The 20365-nt window shown below is 32.5% G+C and overlaps 1 protein-coding gene across 2 annotated transcripts; it reads right to left on the reverse strand.

Moving 5' to 3' along the window:
* Positions 1 to 1818: 1818 nt before the first annotated feature.
* Positions 1819 to 18401, reverse strand: LOC134720809 (transmembrane protein 43-like). Of its 2 annotated transcripts, none has more exons than XM_063583328.1 (12): positions 18323 to 18401; positions 16259 to 16423; positions 13991 to 14125; positions 11688 to 11782; positions 9356 to 9405; positions 7941 to 8010; positions 6681 to 6751; positions 5364 to 5488; positions 3915 to 3986; positions 3587 to 3688; positions 3119 to 3236; positions 1819 to 2253 (listed from the first exon to the last, which is right to left on the reverse strand). In XM_063583328.1, exons 1-12 carry the CDS (start codon positions 18335 to 18337, stop codon positions 2042 to 2044), a joined length of 1230 nt encoding a protein of 409 aa, XP_063439398.1. In that variant the 5' UTR covers positions 18338 to 18401; the 3' UTR covers positions 1819 to 2041. The 2 variants fall into 2 exon arrangements, with proteins under 2 accessions (XP_063439398.1, XP_063439406.1); XM_063583336.1 differs by having other exon boundaries at positions 18213 to 18335.
* Positions 18402 to 20365: the final 1964 nt, after the last annotated feature.

Raw genomic sequence — 20365 nt, forward strand, 5'->3', positions numbered from 1 at the left:
AATAACTACTCATTTAAATACATCATAAAATATTAAGATGTAAAAAAACTGCTTGTTATCACTGAATGGTAAAGATTATTTAAATTTATCAGTTGGTAGTAAAAAGTGAATATACATTGTATATTGTATATAACAAAGATTTAAGTTGATTCTGGACAAAGAAAGATAACTCCAATTAAAAAAAATTCTTGCAGATATTTCTTGCTTACTATACTGGACAAAGAAAGATAACTCTTAATTAAAAAAAATTTTGCTATTTCACAATATTGTGAAATTAGTTATTTCTTGCCATTGCACAATACTGTGCAATTGAAAAGACTTGCTATTGCAAAATACTTAATATAATAATTTTAGATCCTGATTTGGACCAACTTGAAAACTGGGCCCATAATCAAAAATCTAAGTACATGTTTAGATTCAGCATATCAAAGAGGCCCAAGAAATTAATTTTTGTTAAAATCAAACTTGGTTTAATTTTGGACCCTTTGCACTTTAATTTAGACCAATTTTAAAACTGGACCAAAAATTAAGAATCTACATACACAGTTAGATTTGGCATATCAAAGAACCCCAATTATTCAATTTTTGATGAAATCAAACAATGTTTAATTTTGGACCTCGATTTGGGCCAACTTGAAAACTGGGCCAATAATCAAAAATCTAAGTACATTTTTAGATTCAGCATATCAAAGAGGCCCAAGAAATTAATTTTTGTTAAAATCAAACTAAGTTTAATTTTGGACCCTTTGGACCTTAATGTAGACCAATTTGAAAACGGGACCAAAAATTAAGAATCTACATACACAGTTAGATTCGGCATATTAAAGAACCCCAATTATTCAATTTTGATGAAATCAAACAAAGTTTAATTTTGGACCCTTTGGGCCCCTTTTTCCTAAATTTTTTGGACTAAAACTCCCAAAATTAATACCAACCTTCCTTTTATAGTCATAAACCTTGTGTTTAAATTTCATAGATTTCTATTTACTTATACTAAAGCTATGGTGCAAAAACCAAGAACAATGCTTATTTGGGTCCCTTTTTGGCCCCTAATTCCTAAACTGTTGGGACCAAAACTCCCAAAATCAATACCAACCTTCCTTTTGTGGTCATAAACCTTGTGTCAAAATTTCATAGATTTCTATTAACTTAAACTAAAGTTATAGTGCGAAAACCAAGAAAATGCTTATTTGGGCCCTTTTTGGCCCCTAATTCCTTAAATGTTGGGACCAAAACTCCCAAAATCAATACCAGCCTTCCTTTTATGGTCATAAACCTTGTGTTAAAATTTCATAGATTTCTATTCACTTTTACTAAAGTTAGAGTGCGAAAACTAAAAGTATTCGGACGACGACGACGACGACGACGACGACGACGACGACGACGACGACGACGACGACGCCAACGTGATAGCAATATACGACGAAAATTTTTTCAAAATTTGCGGTCGTATAAAAATGGAACGAAATCTGAAATATTTACATGTATATATAAAGCTCCAATTGTAAAATGTAGGTATTCTAATTGGAATGATTATCACAGTAGCTAACAAAGAGATCACACTTCAACAAATCACTAATTTCTACAGTAAAACCTTGTTATACTGACTTCAGCACATTGATATAATTTCTGCTGTTGCATAAACCCCAGTATATATCCTATCTTGTATTCTTAGATCATGAAGATACAGATTATTTCTGACTTTTTTCTAATTTGCTCCTTTTTTATACAACTTTGTAATAAAGGTTTGAATTAATAGGAATTTTGGTCAAATTGTGATATAAAATATCCCTCACATAATAAATAAATAAAAGTTAAATTTTTCCAATTTAAATAAACTAAAATCCAAATCAGATGTCAAATGCATGTCAAAGACTAACTCTTATAAAATAGGAATATAAACCAGAGAAGAAACCATTCCAAAAACAGCTTAACAAGGTTACTGTCTTCATTCTATTACAAAACCCTTCAAATATAAAACCTCTTAAACAGTAGCAAAATTAAATACATCTATTATTATGATCAAGTTTTACAGCAGTAATTACACATTTCTTCTGCTATCCATTCTATTTGACCGAAATTTTGACATTATAAAAGGTGTGGCAGCCATGGCCAATAGCGCCATCCCTAACAGGGGTCTGTATGTAATCCATCCAATGGCAATGACGGTCAAAGACAAGCTGATTGAAAACGCTAGATTCATTATTCCTACACCTGCAGCTACCAGTTCTCTGATGATAGGTAGCCAGTCCACTGAAAAATATTCAAATTTTCATCATTTTAAATATTAAATATGGTGTGTACAAATGTGTATTAATGTACTGGTTCTGTCAGGGACAACTTCAAAGGTTCAATGTAGGATAAAAAACTTAATTCAAATAGTATTTTCACAGATTCATTATTCCTACACCTGCAGCTACCAGTTCTCTGATGATAGGTAGCCAGTCCACTGAAAAATATTCAAATTTTCATCATTTTCAAATATTAAATATGGTGTGTACAAATGTGTATTAATGTACTGGTTCTGTCAGGGACAACATCAAAGGTTCAATGTAGGATAAAAACTTAATTCAAATAGTATTTTCACTGACCCCCCCCCCCTCTTAACTTAATTTGGGAAAAATTGAATTACCTATATGTTTATATGTAAAATCGATTTTGGATTAACAAAACTTGAAGCAATGTTGACCCCCCACCCCCAAACTATTTGATTTAAGTTTTTTTATCCTACATCGATCTTTTGATGTCGTCCCTTAAAACCAACTAATTTTCAGAAACCATTATTTTCATGAATCAATGTAAAAATTGGATCTTTCTAAATATGAATATATCAATATCAATATTAAAAAAAAAAATAAGAATCTTGTAATGCTTAAGTTTGAACATTTTGTTTTGTTCTAAGTATCACTAAAACACTCCATCCATAAATTCACTTGAAAAAAGGCCTCCTTTTTCTCCAGAAATGAACTACAAATGTTGGCTATCATCAAGAAGATATCTTGGTGAAAAAGTCATAAAACATGTATCACCGTTCTGCCCTCAAAGACTAATAAAACATGACATATATCTTAAAGATTTTTAAACAATGAATTGTTCCATCCCTATTTCTGTGACTCACCTAATGTAGTGATGATACTGGTAAGACAACCAAATCCTACAAACATCAGTAACCAGCCACCAAGTCTGACACCCCAGGTTATAAATGTATTTTGTTGTTGTTCTTTACCAAATATCTCCTGAAAAAAAAAAAAAATGTTCCGACTCAAATGGCTTGGTTGTGCAGATTGGAAAGATTGGTTGAATTGAATTTTTTAATAATAATATGTGTTTATTTGTTGCATCAAATTAATTGAATCTGAAACAAGAATTAATGTGTCCATAGTACACGGATGCCCCACTTGCGCTATAATTTTCTATGTTAAGTGGACACTGAAATTGGTGTCAGAACTCTAATTTGGTATTAAAATTAGAAAGATAATATCATATGGATCATTTTAACGTTTTTTGAAGTATCAAGTTGATTGGACTTCAACTTTATCAAAATCTAAATGGAAGAATAAACACAAGGTTTCATGCACAAGTTTACCTTTGGAGACAGTCTTCCAGTATATAACATTTCTAGGACATCTCCAGCTACAGTCTGGAAGGGCAACAGTCTATGACGTATCTGTCTTGCTATAATGCTGACCTGGAGAAATAGTCAATAAAACAATATATATTTATTTCAAAAGAGTCAGTCTTACCATAAATAACAACACAATAAACAAATGACATGTCCATCACCATTATTTTCATGAAACTAGAAAAGATTAAAGTCTTTACTTTGAGAACAAAAAAAACAGAAAATGCATTATTTTCCTTTAGTTCAAATACAGGTATGCTGTTGTTCGTGCAATATTTAATTGGTTACTTACAGTATCAGGCTGTCCCAGCAAAGATTCTCCACTTATCCCAGCATATTCAAATGTCACCCTCAAGTCACCAATCTTAGAAAATAATTGAATAACATTTTGTAAAACAGATTTTTATTTTTAAATCAGGTTGTTTAAAGTTTTTATTTTCTATTTATTTTTAACTTTTATAGGTATGATAGAGAAAACATACCACCTCTATAAAAAGTTATGTATAGTTTTGGTGGCCGTAACTACTTTTTATGGAGATGTGTTGTTGAGGAACTAATAATCAATTGTTATATATAATTTATTTGTATGAGCTTTGGAATCAATTTTGGGTTGAAAACTGTGTTGTTACTTCTACTACTCATAATTACTGTAAACCATGTAACTTATTTTCACGGAATTTTTTTTAAGCGTTAATTGGATATAGGAAGATGTGGTATGAGTGCCAATGAGACAACTCTCCATCCAAATTTCAATTTATAAAAGTAAACCATTATAGGTCAAGGTATGGCCTTCATCACGGAGCCTTGGCTCACACTGAACAGCAAGCTATTTGGGACCCCAAAAATTAAGCCTATTTTAATCCACTACACAAGGATTTAATTTCACAATTTTCAAACTAGTTGATGTAGTTAGATAAGAAAAGATCCCTTTTTTACATATTTCCGATGATATATTTTTGCATTATTTATTTACTTGCGAAAGTCGCAAAAATTACTTGATTTACAGTATTGAATTTACAAATTGAAATGCAAAATATAAAGTCACAACTTTTTGATATGCCTGTTTGTGCTAAAAACTAGAAAATCAAGAAACTATCAAAAGAAAAACTGTTGACATGATAAATTACAATGTGCTCTACGACTTCAAAGGGGCATTTGAACTCATTAGTTAGAAATGCTATAGCAAAAAAAAAGAAAAACAACAGTACATAAAACGCAACATAGAAAACTAGAGGGAGCAACACAAACCCCTCCAAATATGTCAGGCATGTTCAGGAGGAAAACAAATTAAGAAAAAAAGACAATAGAAAGGTCTTGTCCTTGAGGCTGTCATAATGAAGGTTACGGAAATTTGGACAGCCACAGGAAAATGAGGGTACATTGGATAGTGACAGAAATGTTGCCTTGCATCTAGCCACCTACAGACCCCCCAAAGAGATGTTTCTCTGGTTCTAAAGATAAATAAAGGATGGCCCTCTCTCTATACAAGGCATTATATTTAGCATCCCCATCAGTCCATACCATGCTGCATACTTGTCAGTCGGTAGAAAACCAAGGTTACCATTTTCTTATCCTCGAGTCACCCTTGAATATATACCTGTTTTGTCTTTATACTCAAATTCTTGTTGAAAGTTGTCTGATTGGATATGATACCACATCTTTCTTTTTTTTTATCTCCAAGTACATGGTAAATAGACTTCTCACAAACCCATAGGTAACAAATGTTATACTTGATACACACCTGTGGTTGTAAAGGGTAATGGCTATGATAATAAACTCCTTCCAACATTTGTATCTTAGGATCTGATGGAGGTGACATAGCACTAGGGTTTATCTTCTTGAAATCTGTTATTTTACCTATCAAACCTGAAAAATAGCAAAAAAAAGTTTATATACATTTCCTGTCATATTAGGATTTAAAATAAATAACAGATCAATTTCAGTATCCATATATCATACAAAGTTGGCTTTGAAATACGGAAGTTGACTTTGAGTGAAGGTAAATACACAAAAGCACTTTGAATGCATGAAATTTAAAGTGTTATTTAATTTGATGTGGTACCATTTCCATACTTACAAATTTACAACCTTCTTCATAGATTTACTTTTTTCCTGTCTTAATTTGTTCAAGATTTTTAATGCAAATTATATCATGTTTAGAAAATTTTAAACTAGCAAATAATAAAAAAAGGTATCAAATCTAGTCTAAAACCTGTAAATATATGACACAGGTGTTTTTCAAAAGTGATGATTTTCTAAAAATTGTTTAACATTTCACAGTGGTATCATACTTAAACTTTGTTTTAACCTGTTTATTTACTTTGACCTTATTATTTATCCCTTATAATTTTTATCAACTATGTTCATGTAGTTGCATTCAGGTATCACAAATAAAATTTATTAGTGCATTGTATGTTAATTTGCGTTTTTTTGAATGAGATAAGCCTTCGATTTTATTTTATAGTGTGTCTTTCTATGTTCTGATGTTATACTCGTGTTTCAGAAAAGGGAGAAGGTTTGATAGCATTAAAACGTTTAAATCTGCTGTAAATGTTTGCACCTGTCCTAAGTCAGGAATCTGATGTACAGTAGTTGTTGTCTGTTGATGTAGTTCATATGTGTTTCTCTTTTCTAAATTATATAGATTAGACCGTTGATTTTCCCCTTTATATGGTTTTACACTAGTAAATTTTGGAGCACTTTATAGCTTGCTGTTCAGTGTGAACCAAGGCCCAGTGTTGAAGGCCATACCTTGACCTATAATGATTTACTTTTATAAATTGTTTCTTGGATGGAGAGTTATCTCATTTGCACTCATACCAAATATTCCGATAACTATAAATAGGGAGATTTGGGTGCATATTAAACTGGTTTAACACCGCCACATGATATGCTGTATCTGGACAAATGTTTTAATCTTCCTTTATATGTCTGTTGAATTAGAACATGTAGAAGGTATCATGTGTTGGTTGATGTGGTTTGTTGTACTGTAGTATCAGTAATTTTCACAAGCCATGTTATCTCTTATTTTGTATAATTAACATATTATAAATGGTACCTCCTGACAACTCAAAACCACCAACATGAACAACATCTGCTGTTTGCATTTGGGAAGTTACTGGCATTGACCTAAAAATCATAAAAAGAATAAATATATAAAAAATATTGAAAGAAAAGGGAAAAATATTATCATGTAATAATTTTTTCAAATATGTGCAAATACTTCCATATTCATGACAACCATTTGAACCTTTTTCTATGCAAAGTTTTGTAGAATATTGTCTGTATTGGTACATTTTCGTAACTTCCTGGTCCATTTCCTGTCAGAAAAACATTGAAAATATTCGATTGTACATGGTTTTTAACAAAATTACCTGAATATTCTTATCCGAGTTGCCAATATATTCTTATATCCGATTTTTGATTACACGATAAAATTAACATTAAACATAAAGGGAATGGTTCGGTGTTTTGAAATAATATTACAATAGCTGATATATTCGTTTAGCTAATATCTGATTAGGTGGAGTCTCAACTGTATTAGAATTGAATTAATCTTCATAGTTTAATACATAACTAAACATGTACTGTTATCATGTCATTATACACTAATTATATGGTCCTACAACCAGACAATACTCAACTTTGTCATAATTTCTTGCTGATTATAATGTCTAGAGATGTACTTTTTGATAGTTTAGTCTTGTTAACATTGTTTACTTTAAACCATTTTTTCTTGATGAATACTCTATTTTGTGTTTAGCCTTACCTAGTACAGTTCATTGTTTTTTTTTATTTTCAAATAACTTGATGTAATAAAAAAGAAAAATCCAAGTCTAATGTAATTTTGACAACTAATAGTCATGTTGTTTTTCCTCTTTCTAAAGTTGCAAACATAAATTGTTTGCTAAAATTAGTTTGTTTACAATATCAATTTCATGAATTAAAATTGGACTTTGAACTAGCTTTCAGTAAATGTGAATACTCTAGAGCTCATATCAGTACATTGTGCCTTTTCTCTTGATTGTTTACAGTTTTAACTAAAAGTTATTTGCCTAATCATGTATTGTTAAACAACTAGGGAAAGCTGAAGGGACAGAATCAACTGTTTTAAGCACATAGCAGATACAAAATTATGTTCTCTGTCTAAAATGAGAAGCTCTAACATTTCATATTACATTGCAGTATTTTGTTTTTGGATTGCAGTTGTCATTAATGCATACCCCACCTATATTAGTATTCATTATTTTCATTTTAATGATATATTTCATTATAACCACTTTATAACAGAGCTTAATATTTGTGACATGAAACTTACGTTGGGTTATTATGTCCAACCATGTTATCAAAAGACTGACTTCTTATTATTTCTGATCTCCATTCTTGTGCTGAAAAAAAACCCACAAAAATCTAATCAATTTGTCTGTGGCATTATATACCTTAAAAACGATTGTAAATTGAAGCTTTAACTCAACTAGAGGCTCTAACTCAACTAGAGGCTTTAACTCATCTAGAGGCTCCAAGAAGCATTACACATTTCTCATACATCATGTACATATGAAACATATTATTAAAAAAATCCAGTATTCTTGTTAGAATTGTTTTACATTGTCATATTGGGGCCTTTTATGGCTGACTATACGATATGGGCTGTGCTCATTGTTGAAGGCCTTACAGTGACCTATAGTTGCTAATGTCCGTGTCATTTTGGTCCCTTGTGGAAATTTGTCTCATTGGCATTCATACCACATCTTCTTTTTTACAGTAATTGAATTATTTCTGTTTATGTGTTGACAAATATTTCTAGACCTTTAAAAAAATCTATCAAATTCTATACAATGTACAAACATGCCAGTCTCTTATATCTATTTTTAGAAATAAAAGTAGATGCGTGGTAAAAAATAAAAGCATTTAGCAACTCTACATCACAAGTTTGTAACAATTCAATATCCAAAGGGTGCTATACTTATTTCAATGTCTTTTAAAAGCATCAATGTAATTGAAAGAAACCAACAGCAAGATAATTTGGTTTTACAAACCTACAAGAGGGTATGGATTGGGAAGGGGAGTCCTACAAGAGGGTATGGATTGGGAAGGGGAGTCCTACAAGAGGGTATGGAATGGGAAGGGGAGTCCTACAAGAGGGTATGGATTGAGAAGAGGGTATGGATTGGGAAGGGGAGTCCTACAAGAGGGTATGGATTGGGAAGGGGAGTCCTACAAGAGGGTATGGATTGGGAAGGGGAGTCCTACAAGAAGGTATGGATTGGGAAGGGGAGTCCTACAAGAGGGTATGGATTGGGAAGGGGAGTCCTACAAGAGGGTATGGATTGGGAAGGGGAGTCCTACAAGAGGGTATGGAATGGGAAGGGGAGTCCTACAAGAGGGTATGGATTGAGAAGAGGGTATGGATTGGGAAGGGGAGTCCTACAAGAGGGTATGGAATGGGAAGGGGAGTCCTACAAGAGGGTATGGATTGGGAAGGGGAGTCCTACAAGAGGGTATGGATTGGGAAGGGGAGTCCTTTATTTCTGTAGTCTTTATTTTCTAGTACCTCATCATCTTCTATATTCCCTTTTTTGGTGGTCCATTTTTCTTTATTCTTTAAATTTTAGCCCATTATCTATACAATCTCTACACAATGATAGAAATACCTGTGATTGTTGATCTGATTAAAATCTGTGTAAACCCCTATCCACACACTCTTATGAATCTATTTCTATACAAACTTACTATAGGAATATGTTTTTTCAACTCTGGTTTGTCCTCCCTCATTGTATTCTCTGCAATAAATAGCATAAAATAAAAATTACCACTTGAAAAAAAACCTGAAAGATTTTCAGATACTACTTAAAATAAAGCAATTATTAAGTTGAAGAAACTGGAAAATATCAGTATGCATTATAAAGTTGTAATCAGAAAAAATGAAAAAAGGTCAGGGATAATGACCAACAAAATGGAATATTTCAGGCATAAAAATACCAACTGATCTGTTTTAAGGTCAGCACATTATATTGTATATAAGCAGTTAATATTGGTTGCAAGAGATTAGTAAGTGTTTGCTTTACACTCCTCAGTAGAAAAAAAGGCTACATCGTGATAATGGTTGCAACTGAAAGACTGAATGTGAGTCATTGTCAGATCAATTTTCAAACTGTTATTCTAGTATCTTGTTGCCTGAGAGATTTAAAAAAAATAATTGTGTATAATAATCTTTTTATGTTAATCCTGTAGATGCAGTGTGTAGGCCCATCAGCGTGTGTATATATGCCCTAGCACTCATTAACCTTGTCCCAGCTATGGGTAAATAGCCAGTCAGATGGGGGTTGATAGCCTAGAAAGGCAATCCATCTAGGAGGGACAACTCTAATACCAATCTAGGTAGATCTTTGCTCGTAAGCCTAGCCCGGCATTCGTCTAGTGGAATCGAACCTCAACTACAAATCCACTGGCCCTTCAGGTTAGGGGGTTGGGTTGAGCAAAAAGTGAAATATCTTGTCTCATAAAAAAATTCTAGTTACTGAAACCAGACCAGTAAACATAAACAACTGTACAGTATACCAGTGGATGCACGTTGTCAAGGCAACAGCATGAACATTGTTAGTGAAAGCTTTCTAGAAGCTAACAACAGAAAAAGCAACCTTCTGGGGCAAAAGAACATCTAGAGATAGGAGCATGGAACGTACAAACCATGTATGAATGTGGAAAGGCAGCCCAGGTAGTTAAAGAGATGCAATCTTACAGTATTGATATTCTTAGAGTAAGCGAATGTAGGTGGACTGACTGTGGATTTGTTATAACATCTACAGGTGAAACGATTATATACTCAGGTAGAAAGGATATTAATAATAAACATCACCAAGGGGTTGCTATCATCATGAACAAAAAGGCTAAAGGTGCACTCATTGAATGGTCACCAGTAGATGAGAGAATTATTGTTGCAAGATTCCATTCCAAATATGCCAAAATGACAATGATACAATGTTATCAACAACAACTGGTGTGGTATAACTTTGCTGTCAGTAGCAAGCAAGATACTACTGAGAGTACTTTTAAACAGAATAGATGATGCTATAGATGAAATTCTGAGGAAAGAGCAGACAGGGTTTAGATCAGGTAGAGGATGTATTGACCATATTTTTACAATCAGAAATATAATAGAGCAAAGTATAGAGTGGAAAAATAAACTAGTCCTAAATTTCATTGACAAAGATCAGAATATACACCAGCAATGTGAAGTCAGTCCTTCTTTATGGGGTAGAATGATGGAGAATTATCCAATCAGACATGTAAAAGATTTCCTCATACCATACATTGCCATAACACTTGCATGAGGAAGATCTGTAAGATATTCTGGCCAAATACTATAACCAACAAAGAGTTGTGCCACAAAACCAATCAATATTGAGACTGATATCAAAAGGAAGAGATGGCGTTGGCCACGTATTGCGGAAAGGAAATGAGGATATCACCAAGATTGCTTTGAGATGGACACCTGATGGTAGACAAAAAGAGGGAGGCCAAAAGAGACCTGGTGCAGAATGATAGAGTCAGAGATGAAAGACCTTGGGAAAACCTTGAAGGAGATAGAGAAGAAGGCAAAAGACAGGCAAATGTGGCGAGTACTGGTTGAGGCCTTATGTGCTGACAGATACGAAGAAGTTTGTGTATAATAATCTTTTTTTTTAATCCCTAATCAGACATTAAACATGCAATCTGATGTTCATTAGTTGTCCTTTGTTGATGTGGTTCATAAATGTTTCTTGTTTCTCATTTGTATATACATTGTAGATTAGATTGTGGATTTTTCTGTTTGAGTGGTTTTTCACTAGTAGTTTTTAGGGCCCTTTATAGCTTGCTGTTCGGTGTGAGCCAAGGCTTTGAGTTGAAGACCAAACTTTGACCTATAAAATTATGGTTTACTTTTAAAAAATTGTGACATGGATGGAGAGTTGTCTCATTTGCACTCATACTACATCTTCTTATGTCAATGTACTTTCTACTGTGGTGTATGCATATCAAAATATAGAATAATTTTGTCAAGTCAGCATTATTTCAATATTACCTCTTAGATTCATGTTCCACCCATTGGTACATTTCAACTGTTCTTCTCAACTTGACAGCATTTACTCTTATATTATAGGTAGGATCTAAAAGACTCTGTAAAAAAAAAATTCGTTTGATGTGCTTTATTATTTGATATGGCTATTTTAATAAGAAATTTCAATTTTGAATTTTCCTCTGAGTTCCATATTTTAGTGAATTTCCTTTTTGTAATACTAAATGAATTCTACAAGTTACATATTTGGCTGGTATCGTTCTAAAGTCGTTCTTGGTCATATAACTTTTTAACTGTGTCAATATACAAAAATGTACATCCTTGCCTTAAATTGTTAGGGTTTTTTATTGTTCCTAATTATGGGTACAGCTTTTCATCTTGATTAAGGTAATTCCAGAGAAGTGCTTGATATGCAATAAATTGACAGTGTTTTCAATTTTATAACAGTTCCATTTGCAATTTTATGAATAATAATTAAGGAGCAGAGCAATTATAAAAGCCATTTCCCAACCTGGCAGTTATAAACAGAGCTCCAAATGTAGTACTTTATTTCTATTCTAATACAATACTTCAAAATATTTAAAATCAAACATTAATAAAAAAATATACGAAAATGTCATCTACTTATCAATTGCACAAGACTTTTACTAACATGTTTAACCCTGCCACATTATTTATGTATGTGCCTGTCCCAAGTCAGGAGCTGTAATTCAGTGGTTGTCGTTTGTTTATGTGTTACATATTTGTTTTTTGTTCATTTTTTTACATAGATAAGGCTGTTAGTTTTCTAGGTTGAATTGTTTTAAATTGTCATATCAGGGCCTTTTATAGCTGACTATGTGGTATGGGCTTTGCTCAATGCTGAAGGCCATACGGTGACCTATAGTTGTTAATGTCTGTGTCATTTCGGTCTTTTGTGGATAGTTGTCTCATTGGCAATCATACCACATCTTCTTTTTTATATTTTAACAAAGTTTTACTCTTCTTTTTTTTTCACATTGCAATAAAACACCCTATTAAGTACTTAGTTTCTGAGTTCATTGCTTTTCAAAATGAATGGTGCTTTTGGTTTTGGAAACATATGATCCTTGTTACCTATATGATGAATTTCTTTATAAAAAAAAAGGTGTATATAGTGGCTGTGCATGTAAATCAAGAACTACAAAAAAAAAAAAAAAAGTCCTGCTGAAAACCAATAATTAATGAAGTTTGCTACTCAGTTTCAAAATCACAAGGTTTTCATAACACTAGTATATATTGATTATATTAAAACGAATATGTCAATGTGCTTGTTTTCGAGATATTAGCCATTGAAATTTTTGCTGTAAAATGTTCTCTCTTGATTTTTCATAGCTTTATCATTGACAAGTTTAAGTTCTCAAAAATTATTATAAAATAACAAAGATTTTATAAAACTTTTACAGATGGCTTATAATCATACATGTAATAGATTTATATTATAAAAAGAAAAATGGGGTTAAGGTGGTACCCAACACTTTAACTAAAATTGATTTGGCTCGTTTAATTTCTTAAAATTTTGACAAAGTATTTACTTTGACCCTTTGACAAAAATATAAAAATTTGAACAAATTTGAACCAACCGTTTTATCAGAAAGATTACACATGTTAAATAGCAGTTTGACAAACACTTACTTTGATCACTGAGAAGCTTAATATTCCCTTACAACGCAACGTAATTAAAACTTTTAGCTGGTATTACAGAGTTATCTCCCTGTAGTGTTAGGTACCACCTTAATGCCAATAGGCAAATGTTTTTTTTGCATTCAAACATTGTCAAATCGATAAAACCAGAAGATTCCGAAAATCTGACAAAAATTGGAAAACATGATAAACAAACATCCTTAACAGTGGCTGGTGAGAATTTATAGCTTGACAGGTTTCGGTCCTTAGTGGACCTTCTTCAGAGACAGAATGATGGATTGGTAGTGGCACTATTCATACAGTGTCTGAAATTTATCAGTCACATGACAATTATCTATCGCCCCATGAAACCCTGGTGAGAACCCCACAATTTTGTGAGTTGTACTGTGGATTCATTATTACTCGTTGGATACCAATTTTTCATGGGTTTCATTGGTACAGGTGATCCACGAAATTAAATGTTCATTGAAGGACAAATTTACTATAGGCATGCATGTAGACCAGCAAAACCGCAGAATTATATATCCATGAACATGTCAGTTTTCCTTGATCCACAAAAATAAATGAATTCACAGTATTTGCTTGAAACATCTCTACATTAGTGAGCTGTATCTTGTTGTTCATGTTATTTACAAACATTAACTTACCTTTTCGGTTTTTAAAGGACCAACTAAGTGAACAAGTTTTCCATTATTTTGATCAAATGGTACATCTATATTTTCCAAGGAAACAACTATGCTTAACCCTTCGTCTAATGATTTTGCTGTTTGCACAGCCCTTCCCTGAAGAAGATAAATACATCATGTATAAAAACTATATTTTAACATAATAAAAACCAAAGTTTACAATTACACTACTAGAACACAAGTTCAGACTTAAGGGGGCTCGCGGGTCTAAATGATTTTTATTATTTAATATAGGATTTCGCTATATTTTTCTATAAATGATTTTTATCTTATACTTAATGAAAAATTAAATAAAAAAATGGGGTCACCGTTCATTTACGCTCACAATCTGCCTATACATCATGTATAAAAGTAATGGGGGTACCTTCATGATGCGGGTCTAAATGATTTTTTTTATTTAATATAGGATTTCGCTATATTTTTCTATAAATGATTTTTATCTTATACTTAATGAAAAATTAAATAAAAAAATGGGGTCACCGTTCATTTACGCTCACAATCTGCCTTCAAAAGAAGTATACATTTTTGTTAATGTCCTTTTTTTCTGTTGATCTAATAGGAGAAATATCAGTAATATCGAAATAAAAAAAGAACTAAATTACAGAAATCGCTTAAATTTTACAATTATTTAGTTTATGTACAGCTTATTCGAAAACAACAATAAAAAATATACGTCACCGATGATTTAAAAAAGATATTTCAATTTAAATGCCAAAATATGGCATTTTTGCACCAAAGGGAGATAATTTGGAGCTTTTTCAATGATATCTACATTTTAAAAGTCACCAGGGGTTAACACAAATTGATTTTTTGGAATGATTTTTGTACCATATGATATAGTAACAACTACTAAAGGTAATTAATAAAATTTGTAATGAAAAATAAATGTTTGATTTTTTTTCTAAAAATCTTATACCCGCGAGCCTCCTTAAAGGAGATGTGACATGATTTTTTTTTGTATTTTTTTTTGAAAATAAATATTTATTTATACATAGTTACCCCCAATAAAACATCGAAAGATATATAATTATTGTTTGTTTAAATTGATAAATTATGAATTCAAATGTATCGATCTGTCGACCTACTAATTATGCATATTTCAATCCCGGAAGTCACTCAGAATGAGGCTGTGACGTCAGTGGTTACATCAATCATATTTGACTGACGGGTGTAAACATAATTAGCGCTATTTCATTTCCCAATATCTTAAAGAAAAATACATGACAGTGATTAAAAATGGTTCTGTGTGCTGCCAGTGGGTGCAACAATAGACATAAGAAGGACAACTTAATTAGTTTTTTTCGTTTTCCAATTAACCCGCAAACCAGGAAGGCGTGGACACATTATTGTAAGAGATGGGACTTCCTACCAGGCGCTAGTCATAGACTTTGTTCCGCCCATTTTACAAATTCATGTTACGATCGTGACCCAGAAGTAATGAAGAACCTCGAGGGATGTCCTACCATGAAGCCAAAACTCCGTCCAAATGCGGTACCTGACATTCCATTGACGCAACCAAGTTAATTTGGAATAGTTTTTTTTCTCATTGTTGAAGGCTGTACTGTCATCTCTAACTACAATAATTGCTATTTATTTTAGGTATTTTTGACATATAGCTCTTCAACGGCTTTGGTTCTTATACATCCTTGGATTTCAAATGTTTGGCTTTGAGCATTCCCGATGCAGGTAAATCCAGAAGTTAGCACTTTGGCTGCGTGCAATTAACAAACGTGCTGTTTTCATTTTTATTTGGTGCTCTGACATTTTGTCTGATGTATAGTTGTCTCATTGGCAATCATACCACATCTCTGTATTTTTAAATTCAATGCAGTTACATGTAAGTAACAGACAAGCTGAGTTATCATCATTATATCAAATTTATCAGCATGTCAAAGAACCTTGTATCTTCCACTGACTCGCCCCCTTACATCTGTTAAAACCCTGATCGATTACTGGTTCATGTGTACATGTATGATATGATTGTAATTTGGATATTTTCCAACACAAAACAAAGGTATTCCCATAAGTACATGTAGCACAAATCTGACATATAAAATCATGCAAATCATTAAATGTGTTAATGCAAATATAATGTTCAAGATGTTGCTGGTTGCAGATATAACTTAATTTTAATTGTCCTACATGTATAACCTGACAGCCATGACAGCTGTGTTCCTTTTAAGTTATATTAACACCATTTACAAACTTATAGGACTTATCTACACATACCTCATTCCAAAACAGCAAACCTGAAGCCACCACCAGTAAGGCTATACCCACTAATATTCCAACTAAACTGTTACCAATTCTCTCAAAGAAATTAGGATTTCGTCTGTATGATACACGTGTATGACTATCTCCCATGCTTGAACCAGGACCTGGAGCGTCTGGATACTGAAATATTACTTATCAAAATAGTTTAACATGTTTAATAATTATTACAATTTTTTATGGATATCAGCATGTGATGAGACAACTAGTGAGATGTCTCTAGTCTAGTTGCTTTTTAAAAAACTTTGGTTTAGATTACTTATTGTATTCTGAAATATCTCAGAGCTACATGTCTCCTAACTTGATTTTTATAAAAGAGGGAAGCTTATTACAAGGAACCTATTGAACCAAGAGTTCATAGTGGTGCAGCTTAATTTTTTTTTTTATTAAAGTGTATTGCTATACATTTTTTTGCCATATATCATGCCATGTATGCTTTGGAAATGATTATTCATTCAATATTTGTTAATTGTATTTTTCTCAAGTTCTTGTACTAAGGTGGTAATGGGGGTACCTTCATGATGAAGAAAGGTAAAATTTCTTGCCAAATGATGTTAACGCACAGGCACTTGTTTCTAAAAAAAAATTCCTATATACCTTAATATAACACAAGGTACTTAACTTAATTTTTGAATAATGACACCCAGTCCCAAATTCCCGTTATTTTTTCTATTTCTCGGTTGTCAAACCTACTTAAACTTAATATGCCGTAAATCTAAATTGATTTATCTACACAATGGTATAAGACACGACTATCATTGTTGTCGGGATCATTAGTAGAAGGCCTCAGAAGTCGGTCTACGGGATGTTTTTTTGCCTTCGTCTCAATTTTTGGCAACACCCAGTCCGCATGTAACTTTATACTGGTTTCTCATTGGCCAATCGTCTGGCTAAAAATAAATGTGGGAAATTTTGGTCAATTTATAACTCTACATTAGTGTCGTTGTGTACACGTGTGTTTCACAACAACTTTATTTGGGTTTGTTTCACATAATCTGTAAAGAATTTACAATAAAGGTAATAATTCATAGTCAGAGGGAAGCTGACAGTTTTTATTTTAATAATTTTTTATAATAATTCAATCACTGCGGGCTTGGTGTTGCAAAAAAATGAGATGAAGGCAAAAAAACATCACGTTGACTGACTTCTGAGGCCTGCTACTTATGATCCCGACAACAATGATAGTGATTAGTCGCGTCATATACCATTGTGTAGATAAATCAATTTAGATTTACGGCATATTAAGTTTAAGTAGGTTTGACAACCGAGAAATTAAAAAAAAACGGGAATTTGGGACTGGGTGTCATTATTTCAAAAATTTAGTTAAGTACCTTGTGTTATATTAAGGTATATAGGAATATTTTTTTTGAGACAAGTGCCTGTGTGTTAACGGTAATTTTTGATGCATGACGATAAAACATGCATTTTCTTGTAGATGATAAAAAAAAAATGGAATGATTTTGACGAATCACAGCAGAGACATATAATACAATTATATGTTTCTGATCACAGTAACTTATTTTTTTCTAAAAATAACGATAACTTTAATTATTTGAGACCTCTGAGAATGACGATAAGGAGATTTTGATGAATCAGGGTAAAATTTAAACAATTTGAAGCTAATGGAACCGAAAATGGCTGTTTGATGCCTGACAGTAAGAGGCATTACTACATGTACCCTCTTTATTATATATACAGTACGTTATAGACTATATAGTTTGTTGTCCAGTACCTACATGACCTAAGGTGATCTAAATCTGCTTCAATTTCAAGTTACATAACTTAATACTTAGTTTACTTACTAATTGTGAAGTCCACTTTTCAAAGCTTATATTTGTTACATTTTATATTCAATAAAATTATAATCACCAAATGACATCATCATTTCTTATTCTAGATATAATATATTTACATTGCATTCAACTGTTACAAGATTTTACAATGCAAAAAAAAACTCCTCATATATTGTACATGTAGTATAAATAATCATATTTCCAAACTGCGTAATAATTGTTCACTCACTTGTCGTCTGTACATAATCTGATAATGATTAACAAACACCTGCTACACTGCTTTTCTCTTCTCAAAACAAAAGTGAAAGTGTAACCGGAAGTACAGGTATCACGTTTTGATTGGACAAGAATTAAATTTACTACTATTAGTTTTTTAAGCGGTATTTTTAATCATTGAAAAGGCCATCATGGCAAATATCAAACTGGAAATTGTTTGATATTATCGATTATATCTTAAGAATTCAGATACAACCATTGAATTTTTTTATACATATATTTTCAAGAATAAAACCCATTTCCATTTTATATCAATTTATTTGAAGCAGAGCTCATATACATTGGGTTATGATTATGTGACTACTTGACCGTTTTTATAGTGATTATATTATTACCATACCAAATATATTTTGTTAATCTATGAATGTAAAGAAAGAAAATAATGATTATGCAATTATATTGGCAAAACATTAGGCTTATGTGATTACTAGGAGCCACAGCAGTCAGAGACATGTATATTTAGTATTATATATATATATGTCTCTTACATGTAGCTGTTTGAAGTACCAAAGTCAGAAACATGTTGAAAAACTAAACCACTTGGTTTAATAAGGAGCCTGACTCCCTAGATTTCCCCAATAAATACAAATCATGCAAATAAGAGAAAGAGGTATATGACATAATGTAAAAATGACTCTGATAGAAAAAAGTATCTGTGGAGAGTTGAGGGTTGTAAACTGAAGGGTTATTTTCGTGCAACGTTTTCGGCCTTTTTATTTCACGTGTTTTGGTGTTTTATTTCTCGTTTTCTCGTGTTTGGTTCGATGTGCGTGCTTCGTATTTCCCCTTATTCATTTTTCGTGTTTTGTATCGGTGCTCCTAATTTCTCGTTCTTGCCTTTTTCCGCATTTGATTAAAAAGTAAATTGAAACTAACCCAAAGTAAGTGAGTTATAGTACCTTTTGAAACTTGTGTAAATTAATATAATAGAAATTGATGTACATGTATATTGTTACCATTCTACTTTCTATTGTATATGTATGCTTTACATGTAATAACGTCCATCATAATAATATTTTTTTCAAATCAGATGCAAGTAGCAGACGCTTAAAGGTGACCACAAGGTCTTTATGTTCATTGTCTACATGATCTCCAAGAACGGATGAGAAATAACTGCTGGTTCTTTTTTTCTTAATATTTACGATTTTATTTCTCGTACTTCGTTTTTCCCGATTTTTATTTTTCGTGCTACGTTTTTGCGATTTTTATTTCACGTGTTTCCGAGTTCAGTACCCCCCTTTACGATCCCCAGAGTTGTCTCATTGGCAACATATCACATCATCTTTTTTATATCCGTCCATATTGAATTAAAATCTTCTGTTTTTAATTGCTTTCAGATTATTCAGACGTCAGTTAATAACTGTACTTATCATTCAGCCTAAACCGCTAGAACCGTGAAATTTGTCAAAAAGCCATTGTTAGCAGCACCGCTTCGTATACAGAAAATGATGTTAAAATTACAATGGTACGACATTCAAGTGAGTTATCGGAAGGGAAAAGGCATGAAAATTTCCAACGCTTTATCGAGAGCGTTCTTGTCCGTTGAAAACAAAACCGAAGAAGTCGTTATCGTCCTGGACATGATTTGCACGGTATCAGCCAGTAAAGACAAATACTCTAAATTAAAGATGCAACGAAATCCGAGTTGCGTGAACTTCATGAAATAAATCTTAAAGGATGGCCAGACCTTAAAGTCGAAACTCCGTTTCAAGTCCGAGAGTACTGGGATTCTCGTGATCAGTAATCTGTTCTTGATGGAATTATTTACGAGGGACTAAAATTGTGATTCTTCCCAGTTTGCGTGACATGTTAAAACTCATACACAAATCTCATCTTGGCATGACAAATGCAAGAAACGTGCTCGAGAAGTAATGTACTGGTCACGTATGAATTCAGAAGTTGAGCGATACAAAGAAGATTGTGCACTTTGCGCGTCATAAAAAAATCAGCAAACAGCTGAACCACTTAAACCTACTTCGACTCTGGATCTACGGTA

The sequence above is a fragment of the Mytilus trossulus genome, chromosome 1 (assembly GCF_036588685.1).
Source record: "Mytilus trossulus isolate FHL-02 chromosome 1, PNRI_Mtr1.1.1.hap1, whole genome shotgun sequence".
NCBI classification, from domain to species: domain Eukaryota; kingdom Metazoa; phylum Mollusca; class Bivalvia; order Mytilida; family Mytilidae; genus Mytilus; species Mytilus trossulus.